The 26,251-nt window shown below is 41.9% G+C and overlaps 1 protein-coding gene across 1 annotated transcript; it reads left to right on the top strand.

Annotated features, from left to right (window-relative positions):
- Positions 1-3,036: 3,036 nt before the first annotated feature.
- On the top strand, positions 3,037-18,631 carry manf (mesencephalic astrocyte-derived neurotrophic factor). The gene is made up of 4 exons (XM_060835250.1): positions 3,037-3,204; positions 11,523-11,650; positions 12,283-12,424; positions 17,317-18,631. The coding sequence occupies exons 1-4, from the start codon at positions 3,120-3,122 to the stop codon at positions 17,499-17,501; spliced, it is 540 nt and encodes a 179-aa protein (XP_060691233.1). The 5' UTR covers positions 3,037-3,119; the 3' UTR covers positions 17,502-18,631.
- Positions 18,632-26,251: the final 7,620 nt, after the last annotated feature.

The following is a 26,251-nucleotide window of genomic DNA, read 5'->3' as shown; positions in this document are numbered from 1 at the left end:
TGTGGCACTCCACTGGTCACAGACCTCCAGTCTGAAAAACAACCCTCCACCCTCTGTCTTCTACCTTTGAGCCAGTTCTGTATATCCAAATGGGTAGTTCTCCCTATATTCCATGAGATTGAACCTTGTTAATCAGTCTCCCATGGAGAACCTTGTCGAACGCCTTACTGAACTCCATATAGGTCACATCTACTGCTCTACCCTCATCAATCCTCATATTCCTTGAGATGGTGATGGTCAGCTGCCTTCTTGAACCACTGCAGTCCACATGCTGTAGGCAGACCAACAATGCCCTGAGGGAGGACATTCCAGGATTTTGACCCAGTGACAAATGAAGGAACCGTGGTATATTTAGAAGTCAGGTGAATGAATGGCTTGGAAGGACATGCTGACATTCCCATCTACATGCTGTCCCCTTGTCCTTTTCAATGGACATGGTCAGGGGACATTGATGAAACAGATGAAGACAGTGAGGCCTAGGACACTATCCTGAGGGACTCATGCAAAGATATCCTTGAGTCAGGATGACTGACCTACAATAACCACATACCTCTTCCTCTGTGCTACATGTGGACCAAACAGCAGATAGCTTGCCCTGATACAAATTGCCAGTATCGCTAGGACTCCTTGATGCCACAGCTCAGTCGAATACAGATTTGACATCAAGGGCTGTCATTCTCACTTCGCCTCTGGAATTCAGGTGGTTTGAGCAATGTTTAAATAAAGGCTGTAATGTAAGGAGCTGAGTGGACTTAGCCAAACCTAAACCGGGCATCACTAAGCAGGTGCTACTTGATAGCACTGTTCACGGCACCATTTATCACTTTAATAATGATCGAGAGTAAATTGCTAGTTTGGATTAGCCCTGCTTTTTGGTCGACATGACACACCTGAGACTTTTTCCACATCATCAAGTAGATGCCAATATTGTAACTGTACTGGTACAGCTTGGCTAGAGCATCAGCAAGTTTTGGAGCACAAGTCTTCAGCACTATTGCAGAATCTCTTCAGCTCATGGGACTGGTAATAGACCCTGATTAAAACAAATGTACAATTCAACCCACTAACTCTATTTCTTTCTTCAAAGCTACTTTCAACTGAGATTTCCAGAGTCCAGACTGCAAGAACATAAACAGAAATTGCTTGAAGAAACCAGGAGTATCTGAGGAAAGAAAGGAGATTTAAGGTTTCTGATCCAGAACTTCAAGAAAATTGTCATATGAGTTGTGAAACTCTGCTCAGCACGTAAAGGACGCTACAGAAATGTAAGACTTCGAAAGTTTATTTTCTGATGGAAGGTTAGTGCGATACGGTATGTGAGAAACAAAGCTCACTCACTTCAATAATTTCAGTCCCAGATCTGAACTAGTAGTGCCTTTTGTGATGTCCACAAGGCAGGGACAAAACACACTGAATTCAACGAAACTTAATATTTATACAATTTGGTTCCTCCATTTTTTTATTTCATTGTTCCCCCCCTGTTTACATCCTCCACTTCCCTAAGACCAGTACCCATTACTCCTGTTTATCTCTTGCCTTATCTGGCCTTATCTGTGACAAAATGCTTATTCCTGGCCTCAAGGCCGTTTGATCTCATCCCATCCTTTGCTTACCATTATCTTCTCCCTCCATCTGTGCTGCCCCTCTCAGCATCTTATCACTAAGCCCTTTTAATTGGGGTTTGTTCCTATGTTTCTGTACAAAGTGGGAAACAGATGTTTATACCTATTGTTTATACAGGCATATCTAGTTTAACTGCCTCTCTTCACAACATCTTATCTAGTGCCAGTATTTCTATCATTGTTTTGCAGTCCCGTTTCTTTCTTGCATACATTTTTAGCTAATACAAAAAACAATTATGCATTTCCTCCACATAGTTTCCATTCTTGTTGACTCAGCACTTGGCTGAAACAATTACACACTGGTGTGAGTTCATTTACCTTGCATAAGTAATTATGGTTGCAGAAGTAACGTTAATTTACCTATATGCCACAGGTATCAGCCTGCAAACTGGACGGGTAAATGAAACAAAACAAAGGGACATTAGAATAAGGAGATGGGCGTGACTGGAATTACTTTTGCTATGAAGATTAAGTATTGTTACGATTTGGCTGGCACCTGTTTCCATTTCTGTCACAGTTCACATCTCTCCTCAGACACAAGATGGCGAACACCCTTCACCAACCACCTCAAACCCACATCTCGAGCTCGCCCCACCCTCACACTACGAACACAGCTCGAGCTAGCCCGGCCCCAAGGCCACAAACACAGATCGAGCTAGACCAATCTCAAGCCAACAAACGCGGCTCGAGTCGCCCCGCCCCAAGACTACAAACGCGTCTCGAGTCGCCCCGCCCCAAGACTACAAACGGGGCGACAGCTAGTCCCGCCTCAAGACCACATACGCGGCTCGAGCTAGCCCCGCCTCAAGACCACAAACGCGGCTCGAGCTAGCCCCGCCCCAAGACCACATACGCGGCTCGAGCTAGCCCCGCCTCAAGACCACAAACGCAGCTAGAGCTAGCCCCGCCTCAGCGCACACTAGCTCCGCCCATTCCTATCCTCCTCCAGTTCCAGCGTTTGCCCCGTCTCAACGCTGGGCTTCACCCGCCATGCCTGGGAATGGGCCCGCCCCACTTTTAGCACCACCCATCCTTCCTGGAAATGGTCCACATACCGTTGACTTCATTCCCCGTGACGGAGACACTCTGGCTCCGCCCACTCCACCTCACGTGGGATGGGCCTCCAGGCTCTGGCCTCGCCCCCTCTTTCGGGTGGAAAATGCAGTCCCGTTTCGCCTCCAGGAAGTGACGCGAGGCACAGGGACTTGGTGGATGATTCCGACTGGCCGATACCCCTGAGCCAATCGTGAGGCGCCAACTGGCCGCTGGGAGACCACGCCGCGTGTAACCAAACTTGATTGCACGCCGTTCCTTGGCGTTAACTGAGCGACATCCATCCTGTCCAATAGGCGTAGAGACTATGCTAAGGTGGGACACCGATTCGAAGACGTGGTCCAATTGAAGCGGGGAAGGCTAGTTTGGTTGCACGACGCGGTGTGTTGCCGGCAGATCTGGAAGGGAGGACAGTGTCGGTGCAGTGGAGTTCTGGAGCTGAAGATGGGATTCGTGGCCACTGGTCTGGCTGCGGCATTAGTTTTTTTCGTAACGTCTTCTAAGGCACTGAAAGAAGGGGAGTGTGAAGGTAATGGTGGAGGCAGGAGATGAGAAAAGGGAATAGAGGGGTGGATGGGTATTTGGGGATGGGGTGGTTATTGTGATGAGGCTCGAAGTATTGGGTCGGGGTGCGGTTTCAGGTCCTCGCTGAAGGGGTTTGGCGCAGCGTCGTGGTGGTTACCATGGTGAAGCTGTAGTTATTTGGATGGGTTGGGTAAAGTTGAGGAAGAGTTTAAGGGGTTACAGAGTCATACAGCATGGAAACATACGCTTCGGTCCAACCAGTCTATGCCGATCATAATCCCAAACTAAACCTAGTATAACTTATGTGCGCTTGGCACACATCACTCCAAACATTGTTTATTCGTATACCTATCTAAACGTCTTTTAAACGCTGTAACTGTACCGCACCCCCTCTTCCTCTGGAAGTTCACTCCACGTGTGAACCTATCTTTAAAAAAAATTGCCCCCATGTCTAATTCAGATATTTCTCCTCTCACCTTACAATATGTCCCAATCTTGAAACTTCCACCTGAGGGAAATCACACCGCCATGCATCTTTAGCTTCAACTTCCTATGCTGAACGCAATACTCCAGAAGAGGCTTCATTAATGTCCTAAACAATCTCAGTGATGTCCCAACTCCCTTACTCAAAGGTATGAGCAATAAAGGCAGGTGTGCTAAATGCTTTTAACTGCCCTTTCTACATGTAATGCAAACTTCAAAGAATTATGCTCCTGAATCCCCAGGTGTCTCTTCTACACCACCCAAACCCCTACTCTTAATTGTATAGGTCCTACCCTTGTTTGTTTTACCAAAATGCAATACCTCACATTTGTCTAAATTAAACTGTCTGTCACTTCTCAGCCCATTAACCGAGTTGAAGGTTTTCGTGAAGGGTTATCTTCAATTGGCAGGGTAATATTGGGCTTGGTTATTTGACAGGGTTTGGTGTGGTATTGGGATGGTTATTCTTGATGATGCTGTCTTTTGGGTAGAGTGAGAGCATAGTTAAAGATTGGTTTAGGGGTATAGATCAGTGAGAGGAGTGACGTTGCTTTATAACACTCAGGTGAAAGTGAGTACTGCAGATTCTGGAGATTGGAGTCGAGAGTGTGGTGCTGGAAAAGCACAGGTCAGGCAGCATCCGAGGAGCAGGAAACACTCAGTCATTTGGCTTTCTGTACAGCAATCAAGTCTGCTTCATTCTTCCACATTCCCTGTAGTTTTACAATTTTATTTTGCTCAAGAGTGTATCCAAATTCCTTTTGAAATCATTAATCATCTCTTGCTCTCTCAAACATCAAATTCCAGGTTATCACCATTGCTGTGTAAGACTGGTTCTTCCTTACATTCTCTAATGCCTTTTGCCCAAAACTTTAAATCTGTGCCCTGTACCTGTGTACAGTAGATAATGGGAGCAACTTCATTGATCTTGGTCTCTATGAAATCTTCCCTCAGTTTCCTTTTTCTCAAGTAGAACATCCTCAGCCTCTCAACATTTTAACTAATTATTGTAGTGAAAATTATTCCTGCCCATGTCATTCTGGCCACCACCTCTGTGCTTTAAGGATCTCTGTCCTTTCTAAAGTCTGATGACCAGAACAAGATGTGGCTGTCGGTTAACAACCTAACCAGTGTTCACTGGGTACTCCTACCTCCTTCTATTAAAGCCTAGGATCTCATATATTTTGCTAACCACTCTACTGATGTATCTTGACATCTTCAAAGGATAATGCACATGACCTCCCAAGTCCTGTATTACAACTTTGAAATTGTCATTTCACTCTCTTCAGTACTCGAGCTAGTTTGTCTAAGCAAGCTAAGACACCTATTCTATGAGCACCATATTGTGAATTTTATCTTTGTACTACGCTTTGTCAATTTTAAGATGAGACCATATCATCAGTAACCTTTAAAACAGTCAATCATGATTTTTTTTTTTTGCAAGTCTGTATTAGCCTTAACTAAATCAAATCTCTGATTTCTTTCTCCTTGCAAAACCCTGCTATGGATATTGAACTCACTGGCTTATACTTGCTAGGCATGTCCTTGCACTGTCTCTTGATTAAGAGATCATATTTGCCACTTCCCAAATGTTCTGGCAACTCCAGTGTATCCAAGGAAGGTTATGGCCAGTTGTGCGCTTTCCTCCTTGCTATCTTTCACGCAATCTTTCAAGTGTTCTTTCACACAATCCATCCAGACCAAGCAACTTATCCAACCCAAGCATAGCCATCCTTTCCAGCACATCCAGCCCATCAATTTTAATCATTAGTAGCATTTTTTCCCAGTATCATTTTTCCATAGTAAACATAGAGTCTTAGTCATAGAGATGTACAGCACGACAACAGACCCTTCAGTCCAACTCGTTCATGCCAGCCAGATAGCCCAATCCAATCTAGTCCCACCTGCCAGCACTTGGCCCATATCCCTCCAAACCCTTCCTATTCATATAACCGTCCAGATGCCTTTTAAATGTTGCAATTGAACTAGCCTCCACCACTTCATCTGGCAGCTCATTCCCCACACGCACCACCTTCTGCCTGAAAAAGTTGCTGCACCCTAGGTCTCTTTTATACCTTCTCTCTCTTCTCCTCCTCCACACACCCCCCCCCCCCCCCCCCCCCCCCCCCCCCACCCAAACCCTGAATCTATGCCCTCTAGTTCTGGATGTGCCCACCCTTGGGAAAATACCTTTTCTATTTGTCCTTTTCTAGCGTATCGTAACTTACCAATAAAAGTGAGACATTCTGCATACCAGGGCTGAGTTTTGTTGGGGGAGGTTGTGGGTGGACACTGGGGGTGAGAGGGGGTGGACAATGCAGATAAGTCTCCCTCCCATCCACTCTCCCCTGATGATGCGGTCTCCTCCTCTGTCTATTCACCTGAACCCCTCTGCAATTGCTCATGGAGGGTTAAGGGGAAGAGCTGTGTACCTGAACAGGTTAGACCGTGAAAGCGCAACTGCCACTGAAGTGAAAGTAGTCATATCTAGGTGAGTTTTGCTCATGCATTTTGAATGATTCTTTGGCCTGCACAGGCAAATTCATGTTTCTGAGGAATGATTGCAATGTATATTACATTAACATGACATATTATAATGTAAAATAATTAAAGTTGAAATAACTCCACAGAGGCCGATATCTTGTCACTAGTCACCGTGTTTACCTACACACTAGCAGCCCTTGACTTTAGTACTGCCTCATACAGAATCAGGCACCAGAGTGTCAGTTTCTCTGATTATTCCTTTTTTTTTATCTTTCCCCAGAGCTCCCTGATGCATAGTATTGACCAAGCGTTTTAGCCATACCTCACATCTCAGATCACATAATCAATACCGCCCGGAGGTGGCCATTTAGCTTGTTGTCTCTGCTAGTAATCTAATCTCATCTCATCTAGTTCTCTAAAGCACCTGTTCGCCTAAAACCACATTCCTGATTTCTCTCTGCAGCCTACATGTTCTTCCGTTTATGGATAATAATCCAAATCCCCTTCAAAGGCTTCAATTAAAACTGCTTCTCCTACATTCTGGCTGTATTCCACGTCCTGACCACTTGCTGTACCCATGTTTCTTCATTCCTTTTGCCAATTACCTTTAATTCTGTGGCCTCTTGTTCTTGATCTTATCATCGATAAGTTTCGCGTTTCTATCTTAACCAGATGACGTGACTTTGAGTACCTTTTATCAAATCATTTTTTAAATATTTTCTCCAATGAATTTCTCCAATCTACGTAACTGAAGTTCCTCATCCTAGAACCATTCTTGTATATCTTTTCTGTTTCCCCTAAGCATCTTGTCATTCCTTGTCTTTAATCGGCCTTCCACCTGCTTACTATTTATGTGCTAGTAAAATACCTTTTGGAGGGAATGTTTTGGGAAATGGATGGGTGCTGGATAGGGATGTGTGTTGTTGGTAGGGGTTTGGTTAGGAAGAAGTAAGGTGAAGTGTATGGGTCCATTTAAAGAAGATTTAGGGTAAATGTGTAAGTGGGATTGAGCTAATCGGGGGTGGGGGGTTCCCAACTTGATGATAGGTGAGTAATTGGGAGGAGCTGCAGCAAGGATGTTCCAGATGTTAGTTAAGAGAGTGTGGAGGTAAAACATCCAATAATGTCAAAAGTATGCTCAAGTTTATCTTAAACTGATGTAATATCTCAGGACTGTGTACATTTTTGAGCAGTGATTTTCAGAAGCTGCTCTTTTGTTTCTGGGTTACTAACTTATGCTGAAAATGTGTTGCTGGAAAACGCAGCAGGTCAGGCAGCATCCAAGGAACAGGAGATTTGACGTTTTGGGCATAAGCCCTTCTTCAGGAATCCATTCCTGAAGAAGGGCTTATGCCCGAAATGTCGAATCGCTTGTTCCTTGGATGCTGCCTGACCTGTTGCGCTTTTCCAGCAACACATTTTCAGCTCTGATCTGCAGACCTCACTTTCTCTTACTAATATACGCAAAAGGTTTTTTATTTTTCTTTCTTCCTCAAGAAGTAAATGCTACTTCTGACGGTGCTTGTCTGCTTTTTCCCTTGGACCCTTTCCTTCCTCCTGTAGTTTGGACCATATGAAACCTACAGTGCTGTCAGGTTAGGGATTTTGGAAATGTTTACACTAGCAAATGGAGCTGCAATCTAGAATGTGCTCAAATACATGGAGTGAGGCTGGAACTGATTATCTATTGTATGAGAATATAACCACTGAGCCAATCTGGCCCTGCAAGCAGTGCTGCAACTCAAGACCCATTGCCTTCAAAGTTTTCCCCATCAGGGATCTTTGGTCTGGGTCTCACAAGGCGGTAACTTTGATTTCTGTATTTGTATTGCAAGTTATAAAAACAGTGATTTCACAAGTTGGGTGCCTCTTCATATTGCTACTGCTCCCTGAGAAATGACTGCAGCTCCAGCTAGTCTGTGGACAACATAAAGCTACAGTCAAGTATCAGAAGTACTAATTTCCTGTCAGAATGCACTATGGGTTGTATAATCTGTGGATGATAGATGCAGATTCAATAAGTGGCTTCAAAGGGAATATGGAGAAAGAGAAACCAGTGGTTAGTATTGCTGCCTCCCAGCACAAGGACCCTGGTTTGATTCCACTCTTGGGCAACTATCTGTGGAGTTGCATGTTCTCCCCGTGCCTGCATGGATTTTCTCCAGGTACTCTAGTTTCCTCACACAGTCCAAAAATGTTCAGATTAGGTGGATTGGCTATGCTCTGTTGCCATAGTGTCTACAGGTATGCAGGTTTGGTGGCTTAGCCATGAGTAATGTGGGGTTAAAGGGATTGGGGTTGGGAGGGGGGTGTCTGGGTTGGATGCGTTTTGGAGGGTCACTGTGGACTCAGTGGGCCAAATGACCTGCTTCCACACTGTTGGAATTTGATGATAAAAGTGCTGGTGTAGACGTGACTAGCTGAATCACGTGACTATGCTGTTCTATGACTTGAATTAGTTGGCATCTTCCCAAAGCATAGGCAAAGCTGTAATTGAATTGAAGGTGGGTGCACATATTCTTATTAGACACGCTTGTAACCTCTTGTATGGTAGTATTATGGCATCTACTAATTGTAAAATGCACATTCAGCAACATTGGCTGACATTTGCATGACCCAAAACTGCAGTGAAAACAGCAGAATTTTACAACTAAGAGATTTCCCCATCTCCATCATGATTCTTAAATCATTCTCATCAGGGAGAGCTCCTGCTTTATTCTCTGGGTTTTCTGACCCAAGTTGAAGAATTGACTGGACTGATCTACAGCCTAGGGATTTTACAGTCCACTAAGGTTCTGGTTATGCATTGTAACCTCTGTAAAATAGACTTTGAAAAGGGAACAAACGGTATTAAACTTTCCTCCATTCCATAACAGAAGTCCACCTTGAATGTTGTGGTTGACAATGACACTAAATATTTTCTAATCAGTCTGGTCAGTGATGTTGTCACACCTCTACAGTAGGTGGGACTTGTAATCAGGTCTACAGACACTACCACTACACCACAAAACTACTGGTTGACAATCATAGAATAGAATCATAGAATCCCTGCAGTGCAGAAGCACACCATTCATCCTGTCGAGCCACACCAACCCCCTTCAAGTACATCCCCCATTCCCTCCAGATCCAACCCACCACCCTATTGCTCTAATCCTGCATTTCTTATGGCTAATCTATCTATCCTGCACCTCCCTGAACATGAAGGGCAATTTAGTGTGGCCAATCTACCTCACCTGTATATCTTTGGACTGTAGGAGGTAACCGGAGCACTCGGGAGATGCACGCAGACACAGAGATAATGTGCAAACTCCACATACAGTCAACGAAGGGTGAAATCAAACCAGAGTCCCTGGCACTGAGAGGCAGCAGTACTAGCTGCTCTGCTGCCCCTAATTAATCATAAGATTTTAATAAATAATTACACGATGAGACTATATTGATGGACAGTCAACTCTTTCTACCTGAATGTCAATGTGCCACTCCAGAAACTTGGAACAAAATCTAAGCCAACACTAGCACAGTGCTGAAGAAGTGCTGCAATATTGGAGATGTTAGATGGGTTTTTAAATGAAAGAGTTGTTTTTGCTCTTAAGTGAATGTAATAGATCCATATGAATTATTTAAAGAATAAATATACCTCAACCAATGCAACTGATACAGTTAAACATAACTATATCTCTGTGCCATAAATTCCTGTTGATCCGTTCTGTATGTGCAGGTCAAGAAAGAATTATCCTGTCCAATTTTACTTTCTAGCTCTCTGGTAGCATGGCGAAGGCTATTTTGCCACAGAGGAAGTGGTGGAGGCTACTGTAATTGCAACATTTGAAAGGCATCTGGATGTTGGTTATGAATAGGAAGGTTTTGGAGGAATATGAATTTAAATGAAAGAGTCATAGAGATGTACAGCTCGAAACAGACCCTTCGGTCCAACTCATCCATGCTGACCGGTATCCCAACCCAATCTAGTCCCACCTGCCAGCACCTGGTCCATATCCCTCCAAATCTTTCCTATTCGTATACCCATCCAGATGCCTTTTAAATGTTGCAATTGTATGAGCCTTCACCACTTCCTCTGGCAGCTCATTCCATACACATACCACCGTCTGAGTGGAAAAAGTTGCCTCATAGGTCTCTTTCCCCTCTCACCCTCAACCTATGCCCTCTAGTTCTGGACTCCCTGACCCCAGGGAAGATACTTTGTCTATTTATCCTGTCCGTGCCCCTCGTGATTTTGTAAACCTCTATAAGGTCATCCCTCAGCCTCCGATGCTCCAAGGGAAACAGCTCTAGCCTATTCAACCTCTCCCGATAGCTCAAATCCTCCAACCCTGGCAATATCCTTTGTAAACCTTTTCTGAACCCTTTCAAGTTTCACAACATCTTTTCCATAGGAAGGAGACCAGAATTGCATGCAATATTCCGACAGTGTCCTAACCAATGTCCTGTACAGCTGCAACATGACCTCCCAACTCCTGTACTCAATACTCTGACCGATAAAGGAAAGCATGCCAAACACCACCTTCACTATCCTATCTACCTGTGATTCCACTTTCAAGGAGCTATGAACCTGCACTCCAAGGTCTCTTTGTTCAGCAACATTCTCTAGGACCTTACCACCAAGTGTATAAGTCCTGCTAAGATTTACTTTCCCAAAATGCAGCACCTCGCAGTTATCTGAATTAAACTCCATCTGCTATTTCTCAGCCCATTGGCCCATCTGGTCAAGGTAACCTTCTTCGCTGTCCACTACATCTTCATTTTTGGTGTCATCTGCAAACTTACTCACTATATACCTCTTATGCTCATGTCCAAATCATTTAAATAAGTGATGAAAGGTAGTGGACCCATCACCAATCCTTGTGGCACTCCAATGGTCACAGGCCTCCAGTCTGAAAAACAACCCTCCACCACCACCACCCTCTGTCTTCTAACTTTGAGGCAGTTCTGTACCTGAAGAAGAGATTTATCTTGTAGGTAGGGTTGCAGATTCAGCAGAATGATATTATGACTTTTAATGGGTAAAATCAATTTGCATGAATTCTGTATTCACAAGTTTAGAAATTTGGATGTTATCTTATTTGAGGTGTTGATATGTTCTCCATATTTATCCTTTTTATTGTTCTGGGTTTTCCAGAGAAAAGGTTGCAAATCTGGAAATTAGAGTCTGATTCTGCAAAAGTGAAATTGGGAGCCACTCTTTTCACTCTATATGGGTAATAAACACGTACAACTCCTCAGCACTGCTGGGGTGAATTGAAATATAATAACCTCCTCCAACTTCTACGCCAACAAAAATGTTTTGTTTTACTTGAGTGTTAGATATTAATGGAAGATTCTTGTTCATTCTTCTAGTATGTTTGTCATTCTTGGAACGATTTTATAACTCCTTGAAAGAGCAAGATGTAAACTTCACTCCTGATGTTATAGAAGAACATCTAATCCAGCAATGCATGGATGTCAAGGGCAAGGAGAACCGATTTGTAAGTGGTTAATCAGTGCACATGCAATGACAACACAATGCAGCTTAAAACACTGGATGAAACAGGACAATTTGCACTGTTTCCCCAAAAGCTGCTTCAGCATTGAAGCCTTTCTCTGTTAAACAAACCATCCTCCTTGCAAGCCTCTCTTGTAGGCTACAGGGTGATTAGGAGAATGTTGATTTGTTCTTTGGCTCTCGAGAGCAAGAAAGTCTGTTAGATACTGCAGGTATGGACTTTAACATGAACATTATCGGATTTCGTGCCAGCAGCAGTTTGCATGTCTCCCACAGACTTTGACAGATGAGGAATTGTTTAATTCGAACTAAGATGACTCTTTAATGTTAGTTGAGTGGTAACAACTGAATTATATTTTATCTAAGATATTTTGTACTCAAATTTTGGATTCACTAATCATAACCTGAATAAATCCAGTATACTATCTAAAATATTTGGAATTGCTGTGGGTACATTTAGGGATAGTTTATTCCTTTGAACCTTTGCAAGTCAATTTATTGATGGTCAGGCAGTCAAATAGTTTAAGTCAAGTATGGCAGCCGAGGACAATCTCAAAAGTGAGAGGCAAGTGGGGAAAGTAGAAAAGCTACTAATGGATCATGCTTTGTTTCCAGTGCTATTACATTGGAGCAACAGGTGATGCAGCCACCAAGATAGTTAAAGAAGTCTCCAGACCCATGAGCAATCATGTGCCAGTTACTAAGATCTGCGAAAAACTGAAGAAGAGCGACAGTCAAATCTGTGATCTAAAATATGGTAAGTCAGGTTGGGTGCAAAGCTGGTGCTTGAATGGTTCGATTCTGAAGACCAGTTACATAAATGTAACTTAAATTTCTTTTGCTTAGATGATTTTAATAAATGATTCAAGTGATTTTAAAATTATTCAAGAATCAGCGCAAGCCAATTCAACCACTGTACAAGCAATTTCAGGCAGCACAGTGGCTCAGTGGTGGGCACTACTGCCTCACAGCACCAGGTTTAATTCCATCTTCAGGTGACTGTCTGTGCAGAGTTTGCACAGACATTCTCCCCACACCTGTGTGGGCTTCCTCTCACAATCCAAAGATGGTTAGGTGGATTGGCCAGACTAAGTTGCCCATTTAAGGAATGTGCAGGCTGGGTGAATTGGCCATGGAACGTGCAGTGGTTACAGGAATAGGGTAGGAGGAAAGGTCTGGGTGGGTTTGATGGGCCGAATGGCCTGCTTCCACTTATGTAGGGATTCTATAATTCAAATATCTCCCAAGCAATGAATGTGTTTGTAGCTGTTGGTCCTTAAAGATATTTATATTATGGTGCTACTGGTAGTAATTTGAGGTAGTAATTTCCTCCGCTTGTTGTATACTTGGCCATTGTTATCTGCCTTCCTTGTTGCATGCCATATGATCATTATATGTCTCTTATTTTTCACAGCAAATAGATATATTTTACATTAACTACTTACAAAAGTAGTTCCGCTTTATTTCTTGGCACACACTGACTCAGCCATCTCAAGCTTCAATGTAAAAATTCTGGTTTAATTCACTGGAGGTTCACTACTAGCTTTTATACAAATTGTTTTGTTCTATCAAACAAATGAAGAATCCTAGCTTACCTATTATGATAGATTTTGGCATTCTTTCAGTTTGTTCTGACTTTGCTCCAAATCTATCTGTCTCTGCTTGCTTAATGCCGATGGTGCACATTTTTAGTTTGTTTCACAGTTCATGATGGTACACTGAAGATTCAGTGCAGTCTTTACAGATTAAGGCTGCATTTTAGAATGGTTCTTTGTGTAGAAGAGTGAAGAGAGCAGAAACTAGCAAAATAATAGCATGCTGGAAAGACCCTCTTTGGGGTATGATCTCCTTGAATAATTTCCTTTTGATTTCCATACTATATTATGAGCAATCTTTTCCCATGTAAAGATGAATTCTGTCAAAGAATGGTCAACATCCAAATACATGATCTAAAGGGGAAGCAATAGCCTCATGGTTATTACCACCGGAGAACCAGGAAATGTTCTGGGGACTCTGCTACAGCAGATTGTGGAGTTTAAATTCACTTTTTAAAAAAAAACAGAATTAAGACAATGAGACGTAGGAGTGGAAGTAAGGCCATTCGGCCCATTGAGTCCACTCCGCCATTCAATCATGGCTGATGGGCATTTCAACTCCACTTTTTTTTAGATTAGATTACTTAGTGTGGAAACAGGCCCTTCGGCCCAACAAGTCCACACCGACCTGCCGAAGCACAACCCACCCATATCCCTACATACTACGGGCAATTTAGCATGGCCAATTCACCTGACCCGCACATCTTTGGACTGTGGGAGGAAACCGGAGCACCCGGAGGAAACCCACGCAGACACAGGGAGAACGTGCAAACTCCACACAGTCAGTCACCTGAGTCGGGAATTGAACCCGGGTCTCAGGCGCTGTGAGGCAGCAGTGCTAACCACTGTGCCACCGTGCCGCCCACACATTCTCCCCGTAGCCCTTAATTCCTTGTGACATCAAGAATTTATCAATCTCTGCCTTGAAGACATTTAGTGTCCCGGCCTCCACTTCACTCCGCGGCAATGAATTCCACAGGCCCACCACTCTCTGTCTGAAGAAATGTCTCCGCATTTCTGTTCTGAATTTGCCCCCTCTAATTCTAAGGCTGTATACACGGGTCCTAGTCTCCTCGCCTAACGGAAACAATTTCCTAGCGTCCACCCTTTCCAAGCCATGTATTATCTTGTAAGTTTCTATTAGATCTCCCCTTAATCTTCTAAACTCCAGTGAATACAATCCCAGGATCCTCAGCCGTTCCTCGTATGTTAAACCTACCATTCCAGGGATCATCCATGTGAATTAAGAGTTGAATGATGATCATGAAACCATTGTCAATTAGAGTCATAGTGACCAGATATCCCAACCCAATCTGGTCTCACCTGCCAGCACCTGGCCCATATCCTTCCAAACCCTTCCTATTCACATACCCATCCAGATGCCTCTTAAATGTTGTAATTGTACCTACCTCCACTAATCCTCTGGCAGCTCATTCCAGAACACGTGCCACCCTCTGTGTGAAAAAGTTGCCCCTTGGGTTTCTTTTATATCTTCCCCTCTCACCCTAAACCTATGCCCTCTAGTTCTGGACTCCCTGACCCCAGGGAAAAGACTTTGCCTATTTATCCTTACCATGCCCCTCATAATTTTATAAACCTCTACGGTCACCCCTCTGCCTCCGACGCTCCAGGGAAAACAGCCCCAGCCTGTTCAGCCTCTCCCTGTAGCTCAAATCCTCCAACCCTGGCAACATCCTTGTAAATCATTTCTGAACCCTTTCAAGTTTCACAACATCTTTCCGATAGGAAGGAGACCAGAACTGCACGCAATATTCCAACAGTGGCCTAAGCAATGTCTTGTACAGCTGCAACATGACCTCCCAACTCCTGTACTCAATACTCTGACCAATAAAGGAAAGCATACCAAACACTTTCTTTGTCAGGGGAAAAACACATGGTTCACCAATATCCTTTAGGGAAGAAACTACCACCCTTACTTGATCTTGCCTACATGTAACACCAGAACCACAGCAAAGTGGTTGACTTTTAACTGACCTCTGGGCAATTGGGGATGGATAATAAATGCTGGCCTAGCCGGTGACATCCAGTACTCCAAACACAACTGAAATCTTGCTTTCCGTGAAGTCATTTAGAAAAAAAGTGCTAGTTTTGAAAATATTACTGGACTTCTGCAAAAATCAGCTTACTACTTCTGCCTAAAGCCAACTTTACCATGCCCTGGTGATCCATCCAGTAGTTGCTTAATGGGTGTAGGTTTGCTCGCTGAACTGGAAGGTTCATTTTCATGAAAACGAACCTTCCAGCTCAGTGAGCAAACTTACAACTAGAACCTCAACCTGAGTTGCAAATCTTCTCAACTCGCTAACTTCCTCAGATGATTTGCATCCCAGGCTGTTATGAAAGACAAGGAAATCACAAGGGCACTGACCCAAATTTTCAGTTTGTCTCTGGCCACAGGGGAGATGCCAGTGAATTGGAGGACAGCTAATTTAGTTTAACTTTTCAAGAAAGATGGTAGAGATAGATGTGGAAACTACAGACCAGTGAGTCTCTCATGAGTGATAGGGAAACTATTGGAGAAAATTCTGAAGGTGAGAATCCTCTTCCACTTGGAGAAACAAGATTCAATCAGTGTTAGTCAGCATGGCTTTGTCAGAGGGAGATCATACCTAATGAATTTAATTGAATTTTTTTGAGGTGACTAAGCCTGCAGATTATTATAGTACAGTTGATGTAGTTGATATGCTTTTCAGTGAGGTCTTTGACAAGAACCCACATAAGATACTGCTAAAGGTAAAACCATGGGATCCACAAAAACCTGAAAAGTTCAATCCAAAATTAGCTTAGTGGCAGGAGACAGGATATTAGTAGAAGGTTGTTTATCTGAATGGAGGCTATTGTCCAGTGGCTCACTGCAGTGAACACTGGTAATAACTTATTTCTGATGTATAAATAATGTAGATGAGAATGTGGGGAGGGATGATAAGTAAGGTTGCAGATGAAAAGGATTGGCCAAGTGGTTGACAGTAAGGAAGTAGGCCTTGAGTCACAGGAAGTTTGGTTAGATGAAACTTAACCCTAAAGTGTGAGGTTAGACGGAAGTAAAAGGCAAGGGAGTACTTAATGAATGGGTGGAAATTGGAAAGCCCAAGAACATATATATCATGGGCCACAAAACCCTAAAGGCAGCGGAAAGATTAATAGGGTAGTTACAAAGGCATAGGGACACTTGCCTCTACTAAGTTGAGGCACTGATTATGAGAGCAGGGCGGTTATGGTTGGTTAGGTCCCAGTGGATACTGTGCAGTCCTGGTCACCACACTGTAGGAAGGATGTGATTGAACTGGAGGGGGTGCAGAAGCAATTCACCAGAATGTTACCTGGATGGAGCACTTTGGTTATGAAAAGATACTGAATAAGTTTTTGTTTTCTTTAAAATAAAGGTGGGGGGGGGGTGACCTGATAAATCTACAATATTGAGGGGTGTGGACAGAAAATATCCTTTCCCTTAGATGAAAGATCAGTGAGAAGATAATTTTTTTTAAGGTTAAAAAACATGAGGCTTCATGAAAAACTTTCATCCCTAAGATGGTAGAGGTCTAGAATGCACTGCCTGGGCAGGTAGTTGAGTGTGTAACCTCATAAGCTATAAAACGTAGTTGAGTGAACACTTATGATGTTGTGAGTCTAGTGCTGGAAAGTGGGATCAGTGTAGATTATGTATTTTGGTAGTACAGTCTTGATGGGCTGAATGACCTCTTCTGCAGAGTATGATTCAATGAACTTTGTTGTTTAATCAATGAACTGCTACACCTTGCTGAAAGAGGGGTGGTTCAGTTTCAACTGGTGATACAGTTTTGTTCAATATACCACTGCACAGTACAAAGAAGAAATGTGCATTTGTGTAGAAACATTGCAAAAGTTTAGCATAGGTGGACACAGTGTCCAAGAAAAACAAGCCAATCCATGAAGGGCTAGCCTACACAACAGACTGTCCTCTCAAACTAAGAACTGTTTGGCCTGGGGTCGATAAGGGGTTGTACATTGAGAATAGTGCTACTGACCACGTGTCTTGTTTTCACTGTTTAATCAGACAAACAGGTGGACCTAAGTACAGTTGATCTGAAGAAGCTGCGAGTTAAGGAGCTGAGGAAGATTCTGGATGAGTGGGGTGAGTCGTGTAAAGGCTGCGCGGAGAAATCTGACTTCATCCGGAAAATCACAGACCTGATGCCCAAGTATGCTCCCCTTGCTGCCAAATCACGGAACGAACTCTAGTGAAGCTCGAGGATGCCCTGCCTCCAATTCGTTATTGTACATTTCCATTGGTTTTCACTTGCCTTTTTGTATTTATTAATAAAAAGGGGACTTTAATGTCTTGAGATTTGCTATAAAATAAACTGATTTGTGGGAAGTGTTGCTTGTGATGTTTTGGGGGGTCAATGAGTTAGAAAATGGAAATGTTTGTAAAAGTTGATTTAAAAAATGTACGATGGCTGGATTTCTAAGCAGTAAAATGGAATGTGGTCACGCAGCAATTCCCTGAGAGTATAGTAGCATCTTTTTTTGATGGTTAACACAGTTCTACATTGTGATTCACCTTCTAGGCCTTTGGTTCAAATCTATTACTAATTGCCTGGGTTAGTCAGCACCCCTTGCAGTAAGGGTCTCGTGAAATCAGTTGGAATAATTTGAACCTATTCCTCATTGCCTTGAGCTGTAAACAAACTTCATAAGTTGGGTATTTGGCATTCCAGGCATTTCTTTAGTAAAATGTCTCTTATGTGCAGCAATTTCCAGCCCAGGTCTAAACTAGCAGATCTATATGCTGAAACAGGAATTGATCTGATACTCTGGCTACATTTGCAAAGATTTGCAATTTATTTTGTACAGCAATCTGCACTGGCAAATGTATGTTTATAAACACAACAAGTGCAGACATGGGATGAAACTGTGGTGATTTCTCATGCCCTTCTCTGCAGTCCTCTGGCCCTTCTTACTCAAGCCATGGTTCCTTTTTGAAGAACTCTGGTAAGGGAGAGAAGTAGAGAGTACACCCCACTGAGGGGAGGTGGAGGATATATTTCCAAGCTGTGCTGGGTGAGATTTATACTGAAGATATGCTTCATAATGTCATGTTAAAGCAGTGATGGCCTTGACAGCTCAGATGGGAGGGTGAAGGTGCTTGGAGCTGACATTGTAGTACTGTCTTCCTTCTCTGGTAGAAATACCACTGACCTTCAGTGCAAAGACCTACACTTGCTCTCTGTCTCACCCATTTTCAAGTAGGAAAGCAAGTTGTCCAGTGTGTCACTCGGAGCTCCCAGTACACTCTTAGATATCTATTTACCCATTATTTTTGTTGTATTTACAAAAAAAATTGCTCATTAAACATTTTTCTAAATAAATTGTACTATGGTTTTTTTTTGTCTGAACAGCATGATATAGTTGTGATGGGTATCCCTAACCCATCTTCGCAGAATGAAGCAGCCTGTCAGCTTCACTCTTTTTAGACCTCAAATGATGGCTTGATGCTAGCCTTTTGTAAAGTTGCTCCACTGTGCCAACTGATGTCTTCAGAGACAATAACTTTAATAAGTAACAGAAACTGATACAGGTTTGTGCCTGGTACATTGGTCATACGTTATTCTTTTTGCATCGTAGCAGTTGCTTTCCCAACCTCAGGTTCTACCCTGGTTGATCCACAACTGAAGCATTGTGCTACTGTTACTTCCAGACACTCAATCCTGCTGACCTCCCATCATTAAACCCCAGCTCACCCCCTTCTCTTCAACTACTACTGGTCCTACTGAGTTATTGGATTTCAACATGCTTCACATTTCTTTCATTATATGCAGCTCTGGGCTCAGACAAGCCCATCCTTGCTGCTACCTATATACAAGTATGGCCTTCCTATAATTTGCTCATCTTCCCACTCCTGAAAGCTCCCCTCTTCTGACAGGCTTTTGCTCACCTTTCCTAATCTCTCTTGGTTTATTAATTATTTTTCATGCATGTTTGCAATATGCTGCAGGGCCTAATGAGGTGCTTTACAATTGGAAGTTGGTTATCTATGTGTTGGTAAGCTCTGGTGTGGAACTGTGCAAAAAAAATGTCATTTCTTCAAATGTGCTGTAGCCTACCTTGTTACAAGATGTGGATCAGCATCTTCAGTCATCTTGGGAGGGAGAAGCTTGAGTGGAGGCTGGGGAATACAACACCTCCCTGCTATTTAAATCCATGATGCCATGGTCTGGTGGCTAGAGAGTTTGTTTAGATTGTAACCCCCATTAATGTGTGGGGTATTCTACTATAACGTGTTTCATCAGCAAGATTTCACTAATGCAATTGACAAATTGGGGATCCTGTTTCCAAAATATGAATGTGTGTTGGCTGTAATGTGACTACATCACCAACACTTTTAAGTGCTGTTTCTAAGTGCAATTTTTCTGTAGCGCAGGGTTGCACACAAACACGACCATCGTATTAGAGGAGAACTGACAATGTAGTCAACATAAGAAACTGTTCCTGCTTCCAAACACATTCTGTTTGCTACTATGTCACCACTCCAGTGAAACAGGAAAAGGGTAAAGATGGCAGCGCATCAAAGTGATGCTATGCTGTGGTCTGCAATAGACTGTGGCTTGAAGAGAGTCTGTTTGATTTGGAACCTTGGGATGATCCAATATGTGGGAGGGTGGTCCTAGTTTACCATTAAAACAGGACCTTTTATCAAGGTTTCAGGAAAATTCAGTACCGGTTTACTAATGAAGATCTGAAAAGTTGGAGGAAGTGACAGTCATGAGTTTGTGGCTCTTATTTTGCAGATTGGGTTGCACAGTGCCAATAAAGTTGCACAACTCCATTGCAATGAAGAAATGTTGCAACTTCTGCGATACCTCAAAGCACTTTACAACCAATGAAGTGTTCTTTTGAAAAAACAGAGTGGCCATCATTGTGAATTGGGAAACACAGTGGTCAATTCGTATGTAGAACAAAATGATGATCAGATAATTTGTTTTGCTTAATTGGCCTCCCATGTTTCCTACAGAGCTCATCCCACCATCAGAGGGTTGTCTTTCTATCTGCAATTCACATAACAAATGGAATATTGCAGTCTGAATATGGGATATGCCAAATCTAGATTATACACTCAAATCTCTTGTGTGCAAGTCAACCCACAATGATTGCAAACGAGTACCAACTATGCTGCAGCTATCAAGAAAATCACAGATAAACACCTTTATCTTGACTTACCGCTGTTAGTATCACTCATATCGAAATATCAGATGCAGTAATTGAGGTAAAGGTGCCTTTCCTGTAGCTGTGTACATAAAGATATTGTCAATTTCAATCATGTTCTTCACCAACAATCAAAGATCACGTAAACTACACTGAGGTTGTAGGTCTACCATTGGGAGCCTGCTCTCCCATGAATATAGCTGTCTAATTTATATTAGCATGGTAGCTCAATTTTCTGACAGGGCTGGTGAATGCACTGTCCATTGTGTAACTGAGATAAAGAATGTTGCTGGTTCAAACTCCATTGCGTGTGTGTGTGTTATATGAGCATGAGATCCACTTTAAAAATGCCACTAGCATGATAACCCAAGACTTGATTCCCCCACCACCAGTTAAACCAAATCTCAGCCCTATCACCATTTCCAGCTCTACCAGCCATATACTATGAAACTATAACTTGCAATTTCTCCAATTCCTCAAAAGAACAATTCCTCTCCCACCAAATTCCACCTGAATCTGTCCCTCACCGTGGTCATTTAGGTTGAGGTCATTTGGTGGACTTAGAGGCATAGCATCAATTTTCCAAATCCACCTCCTACATCCCCACCTCTGAATGTGACCTACCACTAAATATCAGACAGTAGTTTGTAAAAGTGCTGGTGACCTTATTCCCTTGTGAGGTTGTCCTAGCTTTTTTTTAACTCTCTGTCTCAGTTGTTCTGGCAATGCAACTTTCCATTTGATGCTTCAAATACCGTTCCTCTTGCTCAATAAAGGATTCCCTACTACAGTATATAATAAGGCCTAACTATATCCATTCTATTTCCCACATTTCTACCCACACCTCCATCTGATCAGCTTCCACATTCATTTGGATCATTGTGGGCAATTCCCCCCCCATCTCCTGCACGGTACTATTGCCAAATGTCCCCACCAGCTGCCAATTTAATTTTGATTCCTTTCAGCATTCCAAAGAGATTGTTCATTTTGTAATACCTTGGTCTGTGTTTTGTCATTTTAATACTCCATTCCACCCCCTTATCTACACAATTGCCCATTACAGAGTGCAGGAAATGCAACTCCTGCATTTTCACCTCCCAACCCACTATCAGGTCTACAAACACATCCCTTAGGTGGAATCAGTAATTCTCTTTTCAATTTGGGATGTGAACTCACTGAACTCATTCCTGATGAAGGGCTCTAGCCCGAAACGTCGAATTTCCTGTTCCTTGGATGCTGCCTAACCTGCTGTGCTTTAACCAGCAACACATTTTCAGCACTGCTCATACTAGCCTGTTGTTCACAGGGAAAAATCGAAGAGGAATTGGGTGATTGCTGAACATCGCCATTCAGTTCATACATGTGACTTTGAGCTTCTGATCACTAGTTATTATAAATTTCTCTTGCTATTCCACTCTGAACCCTATATTTGTGGCTTCCTACATTTAGTTTTCCAGTGGAGCTCAAACAAAGCTCAGGGAACCATACCTATCTCTACATCAAGTCCCCTAATAAAGGAACATTGAAAATAAGTGCATTTCGCCCACTGAACTTACTCCACCATTCAATATGAATACAGCTAATCCTTCATCTCAATAACATAACTCCAGTCTCTCCCCACACACCTTGACAATCTCGAGTGTCTGGAAATCAATCTATATGTTGCTTTCTGAAATATATTCAATGATTTAGCCTTAATAGCCTTATCTGGTAGGGAGTTCCACAAGTTCACCACCTGCTGTATTCTTCTATGTTCTATTTTCTCCCATGAATTACCATAAGCTGTTGCCTTTAACCAGTTATTGAAACTTTGTAATTAGTAGAACAATCACTGTGTGCCTTCTGCAAAGAAGTTAAAGAACCTGGAGAAAGGGGACTGAAGAACTGAAGTCTTGGGAAGCAAAAGGAACATCATATTGAAACCTGCAAACTGCTGCTATTGAACTGTTCTGAATTTTTTTCTTTCCATCTATAACACCAATTTGTTTTTGTTTATCTGTATGTGTGTGTATACATGGAAGTTTGGAAGGAGATTAGAGTTTCAACTAGTATATTTTTGACAGTTCATGATTTTATTTACCTGTGGCTAGATTTCATTTACTTCGAATAAACAGTTGTTTGGTCTGATTATTTCTAATTCTGAGAGATTTCTTGTACCTTCCTCAGTTAAAACAGGCACAAAGTAATCAATTAACTTCTCTGCCCTTTTCTTTATTCCCTATTATAAAGTCATTTGATTCTAATTGTTTCCAATGTTCATGTTAGCTAGTTTTTTAATGAACCTAGAAAACATTAGCATTGAGTACAGGAAGCTGGTCAGTGTTTTCTGTTAATGTGATTTCTGTGAACGTTATATACTTTCATAAATCATTATCTTTTATGGATACTTGGGAATAACGGGGCTCAGGAATCAGTGCGCTTTCCCAAGTAAGTTGAAGAAGAGATCAGGGTCTTGTGTAGGATTATATAGAAACAAAAACAATAAGGATTTGGATGTGACATTAGTAAGTGATAATAGTAAAGAAAGCACAAGGTTCTGTGTTGTAAATAAGAAACAGCATTAGAAATTTCAACAAACACCCTGCAGATGGCAGTGTTCTCCCCAACAGTCTTAAAGTGAAACTTAAATGGCCTAGATAATAGAGTTCACAAACAAAGATGGGGGTCAACCTACCTGCTAGACAGATATAATTTAAGTACCAGCACAGCATTTAGGTTCAGTGGAAATATAAGAAAGATCAGGTACTCTGGGTAGTGAAACATTTGAATCAGGTAGAATTGTGCTATGGTTAAAGAAGCTTATATGTGAAGAAAAATTAAACCAACTTGAAGTAAAAAATGCTCAAGATGAAATTCCAATGGGAATAAAAAGACAAAGGGAAATGAAAACAAAAACTAGAATTAGAAATGTAGGATGTAAAGCAGCCCATTCTATCACATAAACCATGCTGTACATCTCTATGATTCTAAGATTCTATAACTCCATGTACACTTTCTGCTGCCACAGGAAAGCAGCCAACATAATCAAGGATCCCTCCCATGCAGGTTATAATCTCTTCCATCCTTTTCCATTGGCAAAAGATACAAAAGTTTGAAAACACGTACAATCAGATTCAAGAACAGTTTCTTCCCTGCTGTCATCAGACCTTTGGACTGACTTCTCATAGATTTGATTTTTCCCTGCAGCTGTGACACTATACTCTGCATTCTGTTCTATTACCTTGATGTACTTATATCAGGTACGATCATCCAGTCAGCAAGCAAAACAATACTTTACACTGTATCTTGGTACATGTGACAACAATAAATCAAATCAAAACAAAATCAAGCAGCAATAATGGCTGATGATTTGGAGCTGATCCATAAACTAAACCTTTATTCTATCACTTTCATAAATTTAAAAGGGACAGAAAGTGAAAGAGTGAAAAGAAGGCAAATAGCTAAGATAAGGAATGAATAGCCAGGTGTGCCCTTAGATCAGAAAGTGCTGACGGTGGAGGTGAGAATCAATAACCAAAGTGTTTCCATTTTAACAAAATGGGTCATATTTGTACAGAATACTGGAAGTTGCAAGGGAAACTTATATGGAGTTCACGAGTCTAGAAAGGGAACTCAAAAGAAAAACTGATTAAATTATAGTCTTTTTTGCGGACAGAACATGGATGTGCTGCAAAGTGGCCACCCAGCCTGCGCTTCATTTCCCCAATGTACAGACTACATTGTGAGCAGCAAATATAGTAGACAGATTGCGTGAAGTGCATAGAAAAGAATAGAATCCCTATAGTGCAGAAACAGGCCATTCAGCCCAACAAGTCAACGCCAACCCTCCAAAGAGTAACCCACCTGACCCATTCCCCTACATTTACCCCTGACTTATGCACCTAACCTACACATCCCTGAACACTATGGGCAATTTAACTTTGCTAATTCACCTAACCTGTGCATCTTTGGATTGCAGGAGGAAACCGACACAGACACAAGGAGAATGTGCAAACTCCACACAGACATCACCCGAGGCTGGAATTAAACCCAGGTCCCTGGCATTGTGAGACAGCAGTGCTAACCATTTAGCCACCGTGCTGCACTGCTTCACGTGGAAGGTGTGTTTGGGGCCTTGGATAGTGAAGAGGGAGGAATTACAATAAGCAGGCAAGTTAAAGTTACCCATTACAACAACCCTGTTACTTCTGCACTTTTCCAAAATCTGCCTCCCAATCTGCTCATCCATGTCGCCTTTGCTTTTGTGAAGGTCTGTCAAAAACTCCCAATAAAGTAGCTGCTCCTTTCCTGTTTCTGACTTCCACCCATACTGACTCTGTAGACAAACCTTCCTCGATGACATCCCTTTCTGCAGCTGTGATCCTATCCCTGATTAGCAATACCACTCCTCCAACTCTTTTACCTACCCGCATTCCTTTTGAAATATCTAAACCGTGGAATATCCATCAACCATTCCTGCCCCTGTGATATCCAAGTCTCTGTAATCTTAGGAAGTTTAAGGCAATCTATAGAGATACACCTGGATGTACTACATTAGCTAGCACGATGTGGACATAGAAGAGTCAGGACCATTAAGACTACATGCTTTTCAGCTCAGCCCAGAAAAACAGGATCAGGCGGAAAAGTAAATTTAGTACATTCTAGACAAAGTAACTGAATTTCACCAGTGATATTCAGTTCTAAATGTAAAAAAGAAACAATGAGGATTTTAGGAATGCATAGGTTTTATTGAAAATTTGTGTGTAATTTCAACATTTATTTGCAATTTATTAGAGGGACAAGCAAAAGTGGCATGGTCACCATAATGCTAGGCAGCCTTTGAGAAAATGAAGGCAAACCTTAGAAACAAAGCTGATTTTTCCAGACTTCTCAAAATGGTGATTGATGCAAGTGATTTGAGGATAGGCACTATCTTGTTACAGGGTGATGAATCATGAATAAAGAAGAAAGTGGGTATTTGTCTACGAAAACCAGTATCAGATGAAATACTCTACTGTAGGAGATTATAATTGGCTCTTCAATACTTTTGAAATCTATATATGAAATGGTAACAAAGAAACATTAATTTGTACTGACCATAATCCATTGGCATTCATTTAAAAGTTTAAAATTATAATTGCAAGACTACTCAGATGAAGTCTGTTTTTTCAGACATTTAATATAAAGATCATTTTCATTGCTGCAAAGGAAATTATGATTACAGATGCAGTGTTCCCAGTGAAGATTGTAGAATACATTAAAGATATAAAGAACGTTGAAAGATTATATAAGATTGTATGGAATGTTGAATGGATTTAAGGCTTATGTTTTGTTGTTTGCATTTCACAAATCCAAAATATTTTTGAAATAAAGTTTTCTGTCTTATTTGGGTGGAGGTGTGTAAAGACATTACTTTTTATTAGTCTTCATTCTAAAGATTCTGGACTAAAATAGAGAAGGATTGTTTTTAAAAAAACGAAAGATTGTGGAAGGAATAGCTGCCCTTTTGAAAACAAGTTATTGAAACACATTGTGAATTTTCCTTATACTTTTGCATTGAATACAGTGGAGGAGGTGAAATAAGATTGCATGGCTGGAGTGCATGAAGTGACATTCAACCAGCAACAGGTTTGTGTAATTGTGATCAGTTGCAGATACAAAACACGCTCTGATTGGCTCTGATTTACAACAGAATTAGAATGTCAGCTAGTAGAGTTATAAATTGACAGTTCATTGTTTTGTTTATCTGTACCTATAACTTATTTATTTGCAATAAACATGGGTTACGTTAAGTACAGGAACCTGTT

The sequence above is a fragment of the Hemiscyllium ocellatum genome, chromosome 14, assembly GCF_020745735.1.
Source record: "Hemiscyllium ocellatum isolate sHemOce1 chromosome 14, sHemOce1.pat.X.cur, whole genome shotgun sequence".
NCBI classification, from domain to species: Eukaryota; Metazoa; Chordata; class Chondrichthyes; order Orectolobiformes; family Hemiscylliidae; genus Hemiscyllium; species Hemiscyllium ocellatum.
This window is presented reverse-complemented; position numbering and strand designations above follow the sequence as displayed.